General features: G+C 47.1%; 1 protein-coding gene across 1 annotated transcript in view; it reads right to left on the bottom strand.

The window, feature by feature from the left end:
• Positions 1-1,149: 1,149 nt before the first annotated feature.
• The window catches only part of Tgfbr3 (transforming growth factor beta receptor 3), a 171,993-nt gene continuing 153,495 nt past the window's right edge, over positions 1,150-19,647 (bottom strand). Inside the window, exons 15-17 of the mRNA XM_075942916.1 lie at positions 16,319-16,372; positions 13,516-13,623; positions 1,150-1,676 (exon numbers count right to left, since the gene is read on the bottom strand). Coding sequence (XP_075799031.1) covers positions 1,558-1,676; positions 13,516-13,623; positions 16,319-16,372 — 281 coding nt within the window. The 3' untranslated portion in view covers positions 1,150-1,557. The remainder of the gene's footprint in view (positions 1,677-13,515; positions 13,624-16,318; positions 16,373-19,647) is intronic.

Genomic DNA, 19,647 nt, shown 5'->3' with positions numbered 1-19,647 from the left:
TCCATCCATCCGCCCACCCACCCACCCATCCATCCACCCATCCGCCCACCCACCCATCCATCCACCCAGCCATCCACCCACCTATCCATCCATCCATCCATCCATCCATCCATCCATCCATCCATCCACCCAGACTACGACTCAGTGACAAAGACACTGCCCTCTCTATCCATTTGCCCTGTTTCTACCAGCAACATTTCCTACTGAAGTTTTCATTCCTGAAGCACAACCACCTGACTCTGAAAGGCAGTGGAGTTTGCGCCTGAGAATTTCAGGCTAGAATTGAGCTTGTTCTACTTATGGACTCTTAAGTTGTTTGGAGGAATTCTGGGAAAGCAATCTGATTTCATTTACGGTGGATCCGGCATGGAGAGTCCCCTCTGGGGCTCAGTTTTAACACAGCGCTACAGAGCGCTGTCACAGTGGCCTCATATTTTTCTGTTGAAGGAAGTTCCCCTGAAACCCTTTTTTTGTGAGCTACTTTAAAGCTAGTGCCCTTCTCTCTCTGCATTCTGAGGGCAGGACCGGTGACATTGTGAGATGACCTGGGGCCTCCTGGAAGGGACTGGCTTTGATAAAGGGTTCATCAGAAAGGCCGCTGTATTGAGTCCACATAGTCTACGGCTTATAACTCACGTTTCAACTCTGGAAGCATAGAACATTTTTAAAGAGGGTGTGGTCCTATCTCCAATGTGCAGATGCCACACACTTGTGCTTATATGCACACACACACACACACACACACACACACACACACACACACACACACGGCACCTTCACCCCCTTGAAGTTTAAATATGGTCAGGACAAAATGTCAGAAACAGGCACAACCCGTTGTTCCATACTTTGGGCATTTTCTGTTTCTGTATGCCTGTAAGAATTAACAAATTTGGCTTTAAGATATGTATGGAGTTGGCGTGTGTGTGTGTGTGTGTGTGTGCGCGCGCGTGCGCGCGCAGCGCGCGGAGGAACAGGAATCAGCATTCATTTTGGCCCAAGAAAGGAATGTTGCCTTAACAAGTGGCAGGGTGTAGCCTGCTCCCCCAGGCTAGCGAGCTAAACAGGGCACCATGTAGGGTGTGGCAGGTCAGGAGTGGGCACCCACAGAGAGGTGCGGATTGGATACGGAGGGGACATTTCTTCTATTTTACATCTTGGTGCAGCTAGGAGGGCATCTTTGGCCACGTCTCCCTGGCTCTATTCTCCGGCTGTCTTTCTTTCTCCTTCCCCCTTACTCTGGGTCAAACTTCTGACCCCAGATGATGGCTGTTTGGACACCTGGACAAAGCAGCATTAAAAAAGAAAACACTAGTGTGTTTCACATTGAAACCCTCATCCTCCGAGGGTCTGGAGAAGGCCACCGGCTTAGCTTTCATGTGTGACAGATGTCCGGGGTGATGGGGGGTGGGTGCAACAGGCTGTCGGCACACTGAAATTCACTCTCTCTTTACAGGGAGCCCAGATGGAGCCTTCGGAGTCTGGACACGCAGCGCCGGTTTGGGCCCTGCCCTGGCGGCGGCGGCAGCGGCGACGACAGCAGCGGGCATCGGGCTCCCGCTAGGCCATGCTGCTGCTGGAGCAGGGGCTGCTCTGAGTGCTGCCGATGCTGTGGGCCGCGCTGCTGTTCTCCGAGGCCGGTGGTGAGGTGGGGACTTGCTGCCTTCGTGCTGTTTCCCCTGCAGTGAATAAAGACATGTCACACATGCGTTCTGGAAAGGAATGCCCCCCCCTTCTTTGATATGTTACCTGGTGTTTTTCTTAATTGTAGGCAGAAGCAGCTAACTCTGATTGGCGGGAGGGCCTTGCACTATATTTTTTTTTTCTGATTTGTTCTTGTTTTTGTAAGGCAGTAAGTGCTTTCTGTATGGCCAGTTGTGGCTAGGCTCTGTGGCAGCTGAGGACCAATACTCTGGATTCTAGGGCCTACAACTCAGGGGTGAGCCTTCTGAATGCCAGGAAACCACATAGCCATCAAGTACAGGCATCTACAACTATCTAACGAGCTGATGACCAAGAAACGCACGAATGAGTTACACAATTAATCACAAAACAGTAACATAATGGTCTAAGTAAACTTGAAATTGTGGATTGGTGAACCCCTTTTTGTACTAGGAATGGGACCTAGGTCTTTGCACACACTAGGCAAGAGCCAAATACCACTGAGCTATCCCCAACCTCTGCTTCAATGCCTTGTTTAAATCTGGGCCAGTGAAGTTAAGACTTTGCCCTACCTGCAGCACAAAAAGCTTTGTGTGCCCAGCATGAAACCTGCCTGAGAAGTAGGAACTGGGGTGGGGGGTGGGGGCTGCTATGGGAAATCTCTTTGGGGCAAGGAGTTTAAGCTGACTGCAGGTGCGACTTGCAGTGGCTGCCAACAAGCAACCTCCTTGCATGCTGAGGCTCTGTTGCATTCAATGCATCTATCTCCCAACACACCAGCAACAGCCTCCTTGCACGCCAAAGCTCCATTGCATTCAATGCATCTATCTCCCAACACACCAACAAACTTTTGTACACTGCAGCTCTGTTGCATTCAATGCGTCTAACTCCCACACATTAAGCAGCCCTCTCGTCATTACACACTCCACCTCATTACAGCTCAGCCCATGTTTTGTGCCAAATGCACAACGCTCTGGGGAGTAAGGAAAGCTCAGGTCACACACATGGTTTGCATTTAACTGTGTAAGAGGCCCAGCGGTATCTTCAGTTAAACCAGCCTCACACCAACTCCTCCCCCAAAAGAAAAAACAAAAAAAAAAAAAAACAACACAAAACTCTAGGAAGAGGAAAGTGATAGGAACTCTCAGCAACGGAACCAATGTCTCCAACCCCCACCAATGTGAGAAGCCCCCAGCAGGCAGGCCTGTTTGAGTTCTTTCCTGTCCTGCTGAAATGCACAGCTATCAGCTGGAGATAAGCAACCTCCCTTCAGCTTCCCAGAAACACCACCCAGCAGCAGTGAGAGCAGGCTCAGGCACTAGAGACCTGTCCTGCCAGTGCCTTCCTGGGGCCCCTCAAAAATCCCGGCCAGAAGAGCCATTCTGCAAAATGCACCAAGGGCTCGTGCCCCCGGCCAGGTTTCAGCTTCCTCTGACATCTGTTTTATGAACCACAGCCCCATGGACTTCTGCATCCACCTCGGAGCACTTGAGGCTATTGTGTGAGCATTTGGTCCTTGCATTTCCTGTAATTAATTTTCCTCCTGGTACTGGAGGGATGGAGGGAGAGGAAAGGGTGGATATTCCCAAGGAGCAGGCGGACTGTTTTAATGCTCTTCTTTCCTGGAGCATTTGGTATCTTCCCCAGCATTGGTCCTTCAAGTGTATGTAACCAACGGTGGGAAGATTGCTTCGAGGGTAACAACACTTTGCCAAAAATTTACTTTCTCCCAAATGGGAAATTATTTCTAGAAAACAATCCAATCTTTTTTCTTTCTTTCTCCTCCCCTTCCCTTTCCCTACCTCTTTCTCCCTTCTGTGTTTTTCTTTTTCAGTGCTACAGTCTGAACCCACTGCCTTGTAAATGACAGGCATATGCTCCACCCAAGCTATAGTCCCATGTATTTCCAGCCCTTAACTGTTCTTGTGTACACACACACACACACACACACACACACACACACACACACACACACATCTCCCCATTTAGATCAAGGGCACACTGGTCTAACAGGTCTTGCCATCCCTTTGGGCTCCGCTGGCCTGGTCTGGTGAGCTTGGTCTCTAGCGGCTGAGGCAGGACATCTTTACTCATCTAGGGACTGAGGCAGGACATCTTTACTCATCTAGGGACTGAGGCAGGACATCTTTACTCATCTAGCGGCTGAGGCAGGACATCTTTACTCATCTAGGGGCTGAGGCAGGACATCTTTACTCATCTAGGGGCTGAGGCAGGACATCTTTACTCATCTAGGGACTGAGGCAGGACATCTTTACTCATCTAGGGGCTGAGGCAGGACATCTTTACTCATCTAGGGGCTGAGGCAGGACATCTTTACTCATCTAGGGCCTTGTCCCATTTATGTCTTCCAGAACAGGACAAATGTTTGAAAATTCATGTCCAGGAAAATGTCAGCACTGTATCCTGCCCAGGAAGTCAGAATATCTGCTTCTTGGTATCTGTTTGTCAAATGTAATTTGTTGCTGTGTTGGTTTATTTTAATCAGTGCCCATTAAAAAGAGATCTTGTCAGCACTCAGAAGGCAGGGGCAGGTGGATCTCTGTGAGTTCGAGGCCGCTCTGGCCTACAGAGTGAGTTCCAGGATAGGCTCCAAAAGCTACAGAGAAACTGTCTCAAAAAACAAAACAAAACAAAAAAACAAAAGAGAGAGAATAAAAACAAATTTTGCAACTTTTAGAGTCTTGGAAATTCTTGCCTTGGTAATGAGAAAATGCTTCCCAGAGTAAAATCCCAAAGAGAGCATAAAAGAGCCCTTATTCAAGACAGTAGAATCTGCCCTGAGGTGGGTGAGCCACACTAACCTGATATTATTTTAACTTTGGTTCAGTGCACAGTTTGTATGGGGAGAATCTGTCAGCGAACCTGTTAGTAAAGGCTGAAGACCCTCCCATGTCCTGAAGCAGCCTGACTCTCTGGGCTAGAGGAATCTGTGAGTTCCAGGTTGAGTGGGAGACCCTTCTCAATATAGAAGGTCTAGAGAAACCAAGGAAGACGTGCAAGGTCAGCCTCTGGCACACGTGAGTGTGTGTGTATACATGTGCACACACTTACTCTCACACACTAACATTAATCTTAAGAAAAGGAAGAGAACCTTCCACAGATGAGCCCACCTGCCCTCCGGCTATTTTCACATGTAAAACCTAATATTTCTCAATATAACCAAGTTTTTTTTCATCCTTCAGAAAATTAGGAAAGCTTCCCCTGCCCTTTCTGGTGAGATGGGGGAGGAGCTGTAATATTTCATCACGAAGAAGCCTAATGTGCCCACACTCCTGTTCCCAGCACTGGGCCCCAGTGGTCCTTTGGCTTCCTGCCCCCCCCCATCACACTATCTTTAAAGCATACCTTGGTGACAGGTACAGCCGGCACCCTGTGGAGGAGGTGGGCTGGGAGGACCCTGTAGCTAAGCAGCTCAGTGAGATGTAAGATGTTCTAGGGGGGCTTGTTCCTCACAGCACAAATTTAGCCATCAGAGCCTAGATGTTCAGTCTTTGTGCTTCTGAAATCTCAAGCACACAGGGGTGGGAAGGGAGAGCCAGAGAGGAGGAAGAGTGAGTAGGGAAAGGGGCATTTAGAGCCTGGAACAGTCTGGACCAGGGGTGGGGCAGGGTGGAGGGACACAAGATGAGAAAAGCAAGGATTAATCCGAGGCATTTCCTAGCCTGGGCTGGGCCTAAGTGAGGCCAGTGATCTTCTAAAGAGGAGGAAGGTATATTTCCTAAAGGACAACGGCTTTTATTTCTGTAGCTCAGCATGGTATTGGCCAGATCTTTACAACTGGATTTTTTAAACACATGTATATGTGTTTCTGCATAAGGGTGTATGCATGTCCATGTGTGTTCGGGTGTGCAGAGGCCAGAAGATGAGGCTGGCTACCCTGAAGCTGGAATTACAGGCAGTAGTGAGCAGCCTGGCAATGTGGGTGCTGGGAGCCACACCAGGGTCTCCTTCAAGACTGAGCCTCTCTCCAGGACAGAGTGGAGTCCTCTGTTTCCAGGAGGACACAGGGAGAGAGGTGACTAACAAGGAAAGAAAGGTAGCAGGAATCTAGGTTATGGAGCCTAAAGAAGATGGTGCAGGTGTCCAGGAGAGAACCATGGGAGGACCAGCTGCCCTCTATCCCCCTGCAGGTGAGGAAGTGAGGAAATGAAGTGTGTGTGGGGGGGTACTCATGAGACATAGAAAGAAGCTGCAGGTTATGGCGATTGGCTTGGCTGGGAGGGAAATTATGGGTCCTTGTTCTTGGGAGGTAGTTAAGCAGGGAGGGGGAGGTTTTCCTTCAGACCCATGTGTGGGTTGCAGTTTTCCACCAATTGGTTTTGCTCCTTTGTTCTGTTTTGTTATTTTCACATACTAGTTGAAACCAGTCATGGGCCTCGAAGGAAGGCGAACCTGGCTACCTTCAGCTTAGAGAGGATCAGTCACTTCTCATCTTTCCTGGAACCTGTTCCTTCCCACCGCAGAGGTGGGAGGTGGGGGTGGAAGTGTGGGGTGTGGGAGTGGGGGTGTAAGGAGTGGGGGGTAGGGAGTGGGGGTGTTAGCTGTTGACGTGAGTTCTGATGAAAAGAAATAACTGCCACAGGCGGCAATTAAAGTCTTCCCAAATACTCTGCCTGTCATTCCCTGTCTTTATTCCTCGCTGTGGCCAACCTGCTACCAATCGCATTGTGGTTTCCTGCACCTTACACTACCTTGACTTTGTGATGAACAGAATGTACTCTGGGTCTGGCAGTAAGGCTAAGAGAAGAGGGAGCGGTGGGAGAAGACGGAGACTAGCAGAGGGAGAGAGACCTTTCTGGATCTTCCTGCCTCCCCCCAGTTACGCAGTGCTGGGGATCAGACGTAAAGCTTCCTACCAATTGACTACATCCCCAGACCCTACCCCTATGTACTTTTATAGGGCCTAGTTCATTGTTAAAAAATTAGACTTAAAGCTCTCTAGTTAATTTTGCTGCCAGGCCTGTCATTTGAGCCAGGTATATTACTACCGTTTCCCCTGGTAGAGGCGCGGTAGATGGCTACTTCACGACGTTCCTAGAGGTGAGATGCTCAAATAAGAAACACCCATGAAAAGCCTTTCAAATACCAAAGCCCCATAATAATGTCAGCTATTGCAGGCCGCTCCAAGGTGTAAGCAGAAAACAACGTACAGGCAGAAGGAACAAGGTGTTTCACAGAGCAAAATAAAATGCAGAGGCTTTGGCCCAGGACTGCCTGCTCCCATCCCTCAGGCCTACTGGGTCGTTACTGAACCCACCATGCAGTCTAGGAACAGAAGCCAAGCACACACCTAAAAGCCCACTGAGTCGGGAGAGAGCTTCAGCTACGAGATTCTCTGCAGAGGTCTGGAGTTTCAGCAAAGTCCTCCCTCCCCACTACCACAGAAAGGAGGTCACCAAGCTAGAGAAAGGCTTGAACAGGGTTGGAGGCAAGAGAGCCCCAGAAAGGTGGAGCTAGGTAGAGGCAAGCCTGCTGGCGTTGTGAAGACGGCAGGACCCCCTCTCGTCACAGAAAAGCCTCTCCCATTCTTTTCAAAATAGTCACCTTCCTGTCTGTCCCCGTACATCTCCCACCCACGATCCCCATCCCTGGTCTTCCTCCCCTGCTCCTGAAGCCACTCTTCTTCCTGCTGGGGAGACTTGCCTTTCTGAAAAACTCACTAAGCCTTCCTGTCCGGAGGCTTGGCCTCTCTCTGCTGGGATCTGGGCTTCCACCGGAACCCGTTTGCTCTCCGTATGTGTGTAAGTTCTACAAGGGAGCTACGGCTCTGTTGGCCACCGGCATTACACCAAGGCCCAGGTCAACACTTGGCATTAACCAATAGCTGAGAGTTTCACTGCGTGAGTGACAGGATGAGCAGACTTGTAAACAAGCCAAACAGAGATCTGCATCACTAATCGGAGTATTAGTATATACTGAACACACAGTAATAAGCTTATTCACCAATTAGCAACACAAAGATGAAAGTGTTGGAGCCATATGTTCTTAGAGCTTATAATACAGAACAGGAAGAAGTAAGTAGACTGAAAATGTAGAGAACCACCAGTCACATCAGTGCTCTGGCCCATATATGTGTGTGTATGTGCGCTTTGTGTGTCCATGTATCTGTGTGTGTGCATGTGTGTGCATGTGTGTGTGTACGTATACATATACATATATATATATATATATATATATATATATATATATATATCTGCATTGAGGGCAAGACTTAGCAAAGAGGCAGATAAAGACAGTGCTTTGTAGGCACATGTAGACTTGTACCCCTCCTTAAATCTCACCAGGATAACAGGAAGAAAGAGAGGGGGCTCTTAAAAAAGAAGAATCCCAGAAACCAAGACAACAGCAATAAAACACGGGGAGATGCTGAAGAGCTGGGGGACTTGGAGCTGATCACAGAGCCCAAACCTAGGCCATTAGTGGCGAAGACTGAGAAACAGTTCATTCACACCACAGAGGCTTCAAAAGCCCAGACAATGGAGACATGGAACACGGAAGGAAGGGAAGCTGCTCAAGGCCTATACACAGTACAGTAGACCAAGCTGCTGTACGGGAAGCAATATGGCTCCCCTGAGTTCCCTCTGCTCCCCTGCTAGGCTGGATTCTCTAAAGGGGGTGACAGTGAGGGTACTGGAAATGCCCAACCCCGGACACAGCTGAGAGCAAGGCGTCACACCTGGAGGGAGGAGCTGAGTGGACATCCGTATGCTTCGGGGCCCGCTGACTCCAGTGCCCAGCCTCCCCAGCCTCACGGCTACTACAGCAGAGTGGCCTTGGCCCCCGAGCCACAGCTCACAGGTTTATTTCCCCCAGAACACAGTACGTTTTTGATTATCCACATTCGGGAGAAGTGTCAGCACCGTGCCCTGCCCAGGAAGTTTGAGTGCTTCTTTTCCTGTGTTGCTATGTCAGCACTTTTTATTATTAACGCCCATTTAGGTTTCAAAACTGCGAGACCTATACCCTGAGGTGGGAAATGGGAAGGCCTGCTTCATGGAAAACCTGATGAGTTCAGAGGAAAGATGCAGGGAGGTGACATTGGGGCTCATCCATAAAACAGCCCTCCCAACAAGCTCGAAGGAAGTGCCCTTGGCAGAACCTCATTCTTCAGGACTCCTGGATGATTGTCAGATAGATAATGCAGGCACGAGGGAAGGACAGAACTTTAAAAAAACAAAACAAAGGAAATTCAAAGTTCTTGGAATTTTAAAAATTTCCAGACAGTATGATAGGTTAACTGAAAGAGAGATGAGGAAGGGTAGGGGACTATAGAGGTTCATCTCTCCAATAAAATGTAATAATATGTAATGAGAGAAGACGAAAACAGGGGCAAGGAAAGGAAGAGGAAAGGATGAGCAAGTGAGCCAGGTAAGGGGACACATGCCTGTCACCGGAGTGCTCAGGAGTCTGAGGCAGGAGGACAGCACGTTTGAGGCCACAGTGAGCTCAAGGCCAACCTATTGTGCACTGTTATTTCCTATATCAATGCCCTCCTCCCTCCAAAAAAAAAAAAGCAAGAAAGAAGAAAGGAAGGGATGGAGAGGAGGAAGACTAGAATGAAGGGCAGACATTCCCAGGCCAAAAGCCCAATTAATTCCCAGCTCAAACTGTGGAAATACATCTAAATCAGGACAGTGTTATAAAGATGATTCCAGAAAGGCAAGTCGATCACACAGAGAATAAGAAATCCAAAGCTCAATGGCCTCAAACCCCTCAGCAGCAATCTTTAGAGAGCTAGAAGAAAATGAGGAGCACTTTCAAAATTCCAAAGGGGTTGTTTATAATCTAATAGTCTCCACCATGTTCATCTATCAAGGGTTTCTATAAAATGAAGATATCTCAGACTCACGTCATAAAGGAAATATGCATTTCCCATGACCTCTTAGGCCAAGAAGAAGGAAGGTTTAGGATATATGGCATAAGACATGAGCTAGGCCCAACTGACTTAAAAATTGTTTTATTTTTAAGAGGGGTGGGGAGAGTGAGCACATGTGCATGTAAATAGCTGTGGGATACGGGTGCTGGGCACCCAACCCAGGTTCCCTGAAGGAACGGCCAGGACGCTTGAATGCTGAGCAGTCTCCAGCTATCTTCCCGTGGAGGAAGGTGGATGGCATGCCCAGATGTGTTAAGAGGTCATAACAGCTGGCAGTCAGTAGACGAACGGATGATAAATGTCTAGAAAACTAAACTAACAGGGCATGGATAGACGTAGGCAGGGGATGCTACTGATGCCTGGGAAAACTGAAACACAGGCGAAAGAACACAGAACAGAACTGTCACTAAATGGCTAAATCGTGGTTAGCGTGTGCGTGGTCATCACGACACACAGTGAATATGGATCTAACCAGACTTCAGTATGAATCTACCACAGGGTGAAAGGGGAAATGGATGATAATTGGGGCATCTGGGGAAAGTGGAAATAAACCCTCACTTTCTGAGTAGGATGTTGACAGAGAAGATCCCAAACCAAAAGGGGCAGTCAAATAACATGGTCTACTTGCTATTTAGAGATGCCGGTTAGTATCCCGAAGAATCAGACAAGAATGGAAATAAATGTTACTCGAGACACAGAGTGAGGTAGTGAGGGTCTGCTCTTGCAGAACTCTTTCTGGTGTCACACTGTACACGGACTATCTCCATGAGGCTAACACGGGTTTCTACAGAGCAAAGGAAACAACAGATGGAAGCACACCTCTGACTTTGGGACCCGTGGCACCAGAGGTGAGGCATCTTGGAGTAGAGCTATGCCTGTCTCCAGCCATGTTCTCCTCTCGTCCTTCATGCCTAAACACAAGAAGGCTTTAAGACAGAACTGATGGAGCCCGAAAGAGCTATCTCGCTGTGCCTGGAGCTGCTAAATGACAGTGGGAGCCCTGCCTTTCTCTTTTAGACCAAAACGATTTCAGGAACATAAGGAGTCACAGTTCAAATCTGTGACTTGGTTTGTGCTGTGGAAAACAGAAGCTTAGAGGGGAGTCGTCCAAACGAAGCGTTGTTCTGGACACAGAGGTAGACGCAGTCCGAGCCCCCACATAGACCATATAAGGTCTGAGTTCCACAGTGGAGCTTCTTGTGGAAACTGAACAGGACTGAGTCAGTGTTTGGATTTGCCCATCTTTGCTTGCTCGCCGCGCCATCCTGACCATCCCTGTTTATCTAAACTCGCTGCTGGCTGACCCACGTCAGAAATTTACTGGGTTCTGAACTGAGCCCTCTTTGTGTTTGAGTAACACTAAGATTAATTACGAGCCGTACATAAAATGCACTTGGGGCCACAACTTTGACTTAAAAGTACTTTCGGAGTGGAATCATAAGCAGTATCAGCGGGGTTTTAAGTCCCAAGGACAGTGTCTATAGGACTTTGAGTTTCTGGGCTGGCATAAACAGAAATAAACATAAACTGTTTGCTGGAAGGGCTTTTGTTTGTCTTAAATCTATGTGCAAACTTTATTTTGTATTAACAATACTTGAAGCTCCCCTCTGAGGCTTTTGTTTGGATGGGAGGGGGCAAGGAACAACCACTTCCAAGTTCAATGAGGGGAAGCAGGACACAATACAATCAAGCTCTGCTCTCTGTTTATTGGCTTGAGGCTTGGCTGTGGACACATCTGGAATTGCCAGAGGGGTCTTAGTGTGGGGTGCTTCCATAGCGAGTACCATTTGCTAGCCCTTCCTATGCCTGGGCCCGGCTTCCTAGCCCAAGATGGACCATGTGGGTTTCAGGATCAGCTCTGAGACCTGAGTCAGTCAGTGGCTGAACAGACATACAGAAAACATCTGTGTGCCTCAGGACTACAGCCTTCTTGGAGTACTTCCAAGTTCATTCCCAGTAGACAAACACAGGGTGCCAAGTGCCCCAGAACCTCCCTGTGCAGGAGGTTGGAAAAAGTTGCGAAGAGCTATTAGCTTGAGACCTAAACACGTCAGTACCGCTGTGATAATAGCATTGGCTCCAAATTCTACTCTACCAAAAGCTGTCTCTTCAGGGTTTTGTTTTCTTTCTTTCTGAACTTTTACATGGAGGAAAAGTCTTCAAATGATTCAGAGGCATTTATATAGTGCTCAGAACCATCCCACTCAGGGCTTCATTTTCCCTGACATGAAGCACACTGCACTATAAGGTTGCTGGCTGGGAACAACAAATTTTGAGGACTCGATGCTCAGTTATTAAACACTAAGCTTCTGTCACTAGCTGGCTTTGGAGTTAGCCTGGCCAGACACCGAGGGCTTGCTTCTCTGTGTTCCATAACCTAAGACACCTTCGTCCAGGGCCATGGCATTTGAAGTGAAATTGCTGATGGAAAGAGTCAGAAACTTTAACACAAGAGCTCTGTCATGTATTTTTCTCAACAGTTTGAGACTTTGTGTAGCAACCAACAGAAAACAGGGGCTGAGGAGACAGCGCAGGGGGTAAGCACCTGCTGCCCAAGTATGGGGGCTGGGGTTCAGGACCTCCAGAACTCATGTGAAACCCAGGTCAGGTTGGTGGCTAATTGTAATCTTAGCACTTGGGAAGCAAAGAGAGGATCAGTGGGGCAAGGTGGTTAGCTAGGGGAGCAATGTTGGCACCTCTGAATTCAATGAAGGACCATGCCTCAGTACATAAAGTGAGTGATGGGGAACCACCATGTGTGTGCGTGCTCACACCTGCACACACACTCACACCCACGAGGACATTCATACACACATGCACAGACATGAAGAAAATTGAAAGGTATGGTGATACCTGAGGCTCCCTCTAGTCGTTCCCTTCCCTTCCGATAGTCTTTCTTTTGGTGAAGCTAGCAGAATGACTCCAGCTGAAGAAAAGGCTACAGGAGTCAGTGAGTCCATTTGCCTCAGAACCTTCAATCTAGCCGGTTTACCCAGGGTCACAGCACAAACTCCAAATCCCCAAACAAACACGACTTTAACATGTCTCCACATACAAGCCCTCCCTTCCTAACTATAGAAAGCTATCAAAGAGCACCAGGAGGAAGTGGAGGGTCAGTCTCCTTCCCCACCGAGCAAGTGAATCCTTGCCAGGCCTGTGTTCGGTGTTGGCTTCTGAACAGGTTCAACCTTGGGGCTGGCTGGAGGGAACATCAAAATCGAGAGGTGGGGATGGGAGGGCATAGCTTTAAAATTTGTGTCTCACTTTTCAGGCTTTTTATAAATAATAAAAATATATTTTGAAATCCTAACTTTGTAAACATAGGAGAAACTTGTTTATCAAAGATGTCACGAGTTAGAGGCCAGGGGACCGTGGTTTAGGGCCACTGACGGGGACGCTGGTGGGCCTTGTTCAGTGCCCTGGCAGCTGTGGTAATGAGCGACTGGCTTCTCTCGTCGCATCCTGGGTGTCGCTCAGATGATTCCAATATTTTTTCTTTGGAGGGATGTTTTCTAATTAGTCCCATACAAGCTTTCTTTAAATCCTATGACAACACTGCTTTATTAGAAGCTGAATATCACCAACACTGTAACTGTGACTAACATAGGATAAACTGTAACCAACATAGGATAAACTGTAACTAACATAGAATAAACTGTAACTAACAGAATAAATTGTAACTAACAGGATAAACTGTAACTAATACAGGATAAACTGTAACTGTAACTAACATAGGATAAACTGTAACTAGCATAGGATAACCATCCTTTTTCTAAGCATCATTTGGGACAAGTTATATTTTACACGACCTAACTTATACCAAATATATAAATATAAGAATAGTGAAAGTGAATGTTCTTTCTTTGGCTTACTATTTTATCCATCCCTAAAATTGTGTATGTCTGTTATGTGGTAGGTGCCCAGATACGGGCCAGCTGAGAGAAAGCAGTCACACTCACCTGTGTGGGAATAGATGTACCACAAGGCCCCCGTCAGGAGTGCTCCGATAACAAAGGCAGCAAACGCAATGCCCATTACGGTTAGTGTGTCCAGACCATGGAAAATCTCTAAAAGGAGAACACCAGAAACACACATTCTGTATAAGTCAGTCTTATACACTTCCATTTTATTCTCGCTACAAGCATGGCCATAAGCCTAGGTGCTGATAGAAATTCAGACACTGTGGTAAGGGTTCCACTGAACTCTACAGTTTGTTACTTGCAAATTTGCTGACAAAGGAAAAGATGGATCACTTGGGTTTTAAATATCCGGTTAGCAATTTATTCTGAGTAAAGACTTTTTAAATAAATGTTTTTAAATAAAAAATTTAGGTTTATCTTACTTTATTTGTATGATCTTTTGCTTGGATGCAGGTATGTGTACCACATGGGTGCCTGTTGGATCTCCTATCCTAGATTGGGGGTTACAAATAGCTATAAGCCATCTTGTCAGTGCTGGGAATTGAACCTGGGTCCTCTGCAAGGGTGACAAGTGCTCTCAATCGCTGCGGAATTTCTCCAGCTCCCCAAAAAGTCATTTTTAAAAATGAGACATAAATTTTGTGATACTTTCTATCTGTGGTCTCATTGTCCTGGTCTGAGAAGGTCACTTGAAAATTCACAGGCTAAGATTCTTAAGAAGGTCAAGTAACAGGTGTGGTGGAATTTGCCCTTAATCCCAGTACTGGGAGGCAGGGGTAAGTAGATTAATATGAGTTCAAGGCCAGCCTGGTCTGTACAGTGAGTTCCTGGTCAACTAAGGCTACAGAGTGAGATCCTGTCTCAGGGGGTGGGAGAGGGGGGTGGGCGTGAACTTCATTATCAAAACCAGGCTCATTGTTTCTTAGTTCACCAAGCACCTCCGAGCAATCGTGACCCACACACTACACAGACATCATAGCCTTAGCATCCTCTGCAGTACTTCTGTGAACACCTACAGAGTACGAAAGATGAAAGGGAGTGAGAAAAAAGGAAGAGAACAGAATACAGTACTCTTGCGCATCAGAACACTGCCCTGGCTTCACAGTAAGCCCCCGTCTTAACCCTGAAGAGCTGCCTCATTTTAAACAACCTGCTTTTGCCGCCCTCCACCCCCATCTTTCCATGAAGAGAATTACTTCTCGGTGGGGTTGCTATGTCACGGTCAGCAAAATATATAAAAGAACTGATTGTCCCTCTACTTGGCGGAGATTTTTTTACATTTGCAATTGATTTCAGTTCACAGAAATCTGAGATTTCCTCCCACTGAGGAAGAACCGCCTTTGAGTTAAGACTAGCTTGTAAGGAAGTGTTTGGTAAACTAAAAATCTGTTTATCTATGCATAAATTGGAGGTACAAGCTCTCTCCATGACCTAAACATAGCTTCTTCTCCCTACTCCATTCAGAAGCAAGACTAGCTGGTCATTCTAGAAGTGAAATCGCTTTGTTTTCCAACTCACACGACACAAAAGATTCAATTATATGCTCATGTGAGCCTAGGCCAGCCAGGCACTCCAGAGGTCTCTCTGTTAGGTAACTCCCTATGCGAGGAGTCAAGAAGGACCTCGCTCCTCCAGCTATGTCTGCTGGTGTGTTCATTACCTTCTGGGAAACTGAGGGTGGCTCCACCCACCACAGGTAGGAGTAACACAGAGAGAGCTATTACAACAGATGAGCAGTCCTGGGCAGGAGCTGGGAACCTGGGAGAGCTGGTGGAAGTCAGAACGACAGACTAGCCATCAGCCCCCAAGCATAAACTAGTCCATGGGACAGATGCAAAAAGGCAATGTGCCTTCTTATGCCTATGAATGCAAGGACAGAGTGATGGTAACTTTCTTTTTAGTAAAAACATCCTGAAATTCCAAAGGTAGAGATGTCATTTACGAAAATCAGCCCAATGAGAATGAAAGAACGTGTCTACGCCATGTCTGTTACTGAGTGTGTGGTGCTCCTGTTTCATAATCTCCTGGAAATAAGTCACTTAGGACATTCGTGGGGCTTTGTAGAAAAGCGTTAAAAAGAATGACTTGTATCCAGCACTGGGGAAGTAGAGGCAGGTGGATCTCTGAGTTTGAGGCCAGCCTGGTCTACAGAGTGAGTTCCAGGACAGCCAGGTCGATACAGAGAAACCCTGTCTCAAAAAAGAAAACAAAACAAAAAAGAAAAAAGAAAGAAAGAAGGATGTTGTGTACATCTTGGGGTCAGCCCTGGAAACCAGCCCCGGGAGTCAACACAGATTCTCCTCACAGGGACACAAGGACAAAAAGAACTCTGGGTGGGCCCGGCTTCACTGCCAACGATTACTCATTCAAATATATACAAAATGATAGTGACCTACATGACGCCCAACGTTCTGTACCAATGATACTGAATTCTCATTCTCTTCCTTGCCCTCTCCGCTCTTCCTACCTTAAGTGTGTGGTCTTGTTTTCTTAGCACCATCTCTCTGAGCAAGGAATCACCCTGAAGCTCAAAGCAAACACTCTTCTAGCACAAGAGGAAAAAGCATGAAAACAATTAACTTGATAGTGTGAAGTTGTAGCCTTCACACTCAGGCTGCCCGCGCCAGTGGGTCAACAAGTCAGAATTTTAACGTGGCAAAGGCAGAGACCACAGAACAAGGACAGACAGGGTGAAGGGCAGAGGGAGGGGGAAAAGTGAGAAAAGGAAAGAGGGAAGGAGGCAGAGCTGCCTTATCAGTTCAGCTTGGCAAGGTTTCCCCAACCAACACATTCTTAGAAAAGCCCAGAGGCATTGTTTGGAAATAGTTGCATAAAGACTTACGTGGAGGGGGAGGAACTGGACCGGACTCCTTAGTTTTAGTGTCTGGAACGTTTTCTGAAACAAAAGCATAAGTCACAATGCACTGAATTTACGCAAGGGATCATCAGACTCTCAGCAGAAGGGCATTTTCCTAAGTGTTAATAAATACGTGTGTGTGAGAGAGAGAGAGTGTGTGTGTGTACGTGTACTACTAGAGAACAGAAGAGAGTGTTGGATCCCTAGAGCTGGAGTGGTTGTGAGCCACCTGACTTGGGTGCTGGGCCTCTGGAAGAGCAGGCGCCACTCTTACCTGCTGAGCCTTCTCTCTAGCCCAAGCTAATAAACACTTCTGAAACCACCGCTAAAGTTCCTCTTAATGTATCAAAGGCACCTCTCAGAAATTCCAGGCATTGTATTCTGCTAGGGACCAATTACAGAGGCTCTGCAATTTGAAGTTGAAGGCAAGCAGCTTGATTTAAAGACTTTGGATCTGACAGAGTGTGCATGTATTCATTCATCTTTCTAGTTACTGTTCAATACCTCCAAACACCAGCCTTCTCCAATACGTTCACAAAACTGTTCCCCTCTTGAAATATTTTTTTAAGAATTTACAGCTTTTGACCGGGCATAGTAGCACAAGTCTAAATCCTAGCACCTGGGAGGCAGAGGCAGACGGATCTCTGTGAGTTCGAGGCCGAGTCTGGTCTGGTCTACATAGTGACCAGGGTCTCAGGACAGCCAGAGCCACACAGTGAGACCCTGTTGGGGAAAATCTATGGCTTTCGTAACATCATTTCTTATCTCCCTAGCCACAGGGTTTAGTTCTGCTCTGGCATTACCAGACCCTCCCTCTTCCCATCAAACTCCAAATGTTCTCTCCTGCACAACTCCCCCAAAGGGAATTCTCCAGAGTCCCGCTAGTGACTAACTACCCTTTGTGTACAGAGAAAAACAAATCCAGTCAGTTTAGCATGAAACACAGCTTCTCCCCTCCCTCCCCCTTCCCAGGTCCTTCACTCATGGATGCTGGTGGCTCCTCCTTATTTAATGTTCTACTGGCTCCTTTCAGTCCCCAGTTTCGTCACACTTTCTAAGCCAATTTCTGTTTCCCCGGCCCCGGTTCTATCCTTCAGGGCTGACCTCTCCCATGATTCTCACTCCACCCCTTTTCAGCTACACAGGTCACGCTCTGACACGCTGGCTGGCGTGGCAAGGCCTGTAGAGGGTCCCAACATTTTCCCTGCGCTGCCTTTAGGGGAAGCCTCAGAGCAGCAGAGAATCAGACTTCCAGGAATGCTTGGTGAAGGTGATGCTGACACCCTTAATAAGACGACCAGATGCTTCCTGGTCTTAGAATGCCACAAGACCAAGGTTTTCAGTGATGTTAAACCTGGTCCTTTGAGGCCGTCAGAAAGAGAATTTGCAATTGCTGTTTTATAAACGAGTGGCCTGAGATTCTGATGTCCTGTGACCAGTTCAAGATCACAGCTGAGAAACATCAGTGAAAGGCTGAACCAGGATTTCTGACTCTGGCTTCATGGGTTACAGGTGGGGGGTAGGGGGTGTGTGCCCTGTCCTTAGCTGGAGAAACTCTGATTTAGTAACTGCTTGTGCCCAGTGCTTGCTGCTCTCCTCAGTGCGAGGAGCTTAAACCAGGGTGAGGACACTCTGGCTTGAGACGGGAAATTGTAATTTGAAATGATTTATTTAAGAAAGCAAAAGAAGAATATTGCAGGAGGTGAAAATTACATGAAATTCAAGTTTGTCCCAAAAGCGGTATTCCGTGGTCATGCACAGCACACATGATCTACAGCCATTTTCTTGCCGCAGCAATAGAACCGGACACTTGAGACAGGGGCTGGACAGTCCCCAAACCAAATACTTTATCTATCCAGTTTTTATAGAGAAAGAGTGAAGAGGCCCTGGCTCAGATACCACCTTTCTCTTTGGAGTTCAAAGTGGTATGTCCTAAGTGCCTCTCGGCTTTAACTTCATCATCATTCATAAAGAAGGACACACTTAGTCTTTGGATTCATAGCAACTTGTGGGATTTAGAACAAAATAATGCAAGTTGGTCTTTACAAAAATAAATAATAAGGTTGACAGTGTGAATGGAGATGGGAGTTCTTGGGGTTAACCATCGCAATCTGGCCAGGTCCGGTTCTGAGAAGGTAACCAGCTACTGTATGGACCCCTGAATCTGAGTGTCACGGTGGCCCTTTGAGGAGACATTCAAGTTATACGTCAATACAATCACTAAGAAAATTAAGGTGTCTTAAAAAATTAATCCAGGAGCCAGGCACAGTCTATGCTCCTACATCCCAGCCCCTGGGAGGTGGATACAGGATGGCTATGGGTTCGAGGGCAGCTTGGACACACAGCGGCCTCAGGCCTGTTTGACCCACTCAATGAGAACCTGCTTGTGACAGTTTGGATTGAAGGTTGTCTCACTGAGGGACTGTTGAGATTGGATTGGGTGGTCTGTTGGGGGGGGCTGTCTTAAGTTAGCTGGCTTAGGTTCAGCCCAGTGTGGGAGGCACTATTCCCAGAACAAGGGCCCTGCGTTTGCATAATGGAGCAATGGAGTTGAGTATAGGCAAGCAAGCAAGCAGGTACACATCCACTTCTCTCTGCTCTTGACGGTGGGTGTGATGTGACCAGATGTTTGAAGTTCCTGCTTCGAGTTCTTCCCAGTGACAGACTAAATTAGGAGATAAGCTAAGTAGACCCCTCCTCTTCTACGTTGTTTGGATACTTTATTACAGCCACAGAAGTGAAGCTAGAACACAGTCTTAAGGAAAAATGATACAATTTAGTATGCAGAACTCAACAGTCATAAACTAACTAAATAAGATACATTTTCTAGGGGCTAGAGAGATGGCTCCATGGTTAAGAACATTGGCTGTTCTTCTACAATAGCTGGGTTCCCAGCACCCACATGGTGGCTCACGATTATCTATAACTTTAGTTTCAGGGGTTCTGATGCTCTCTTCTGGTCTCTGAGCACGCCAGAAAGGCAAGCGGTGCACAGATAAATGTGAAGGCAAAATGCCTGCACACATAAAATAATAAAATGCATGTTTCTAGAGATGCGTTTCCTGGCTGGGGATGTAGCCTAGTTGGTAGGGTGCTTGCCTAAAATGCCCTTTCCTGGGTGTCATCTTAATGGCAGCAATAATAACACTAGCACTGACATTTGTAGATTTGGACAATACTCTAAAGTAGACAAAAAGTCTCCGTCTCTTATCTCATACCCCTAGGAACTCTCTGAAGTGTGAGCATCTGACCACAAATCCACCTACTTTCAAGAAGTAACGGTTTGGCTCACTGAACTAAGTGCGAAGGCATTT

Source organism: Microtus pennsylvanicus, chromosome 12 (assembly GCF_037038515.1).
Source record: "Microtus pennsylvanicus isolate mMicPen1 chromosome 12, mMicPen1.hap1, whole genome shotgun sequence".
Classification (NCBI taxonomy): domain Eukaryota; kingdom Metazoa; phylum Chordata; class Mammalia; order Rodentia; family Cricetidae; genus Microtus; species Microtus pennsylvanicus.
Note: the sequence above shows the minus strand (reverse complement) of the source record. Positions and strands in the feature narration are given on the sequence as shown.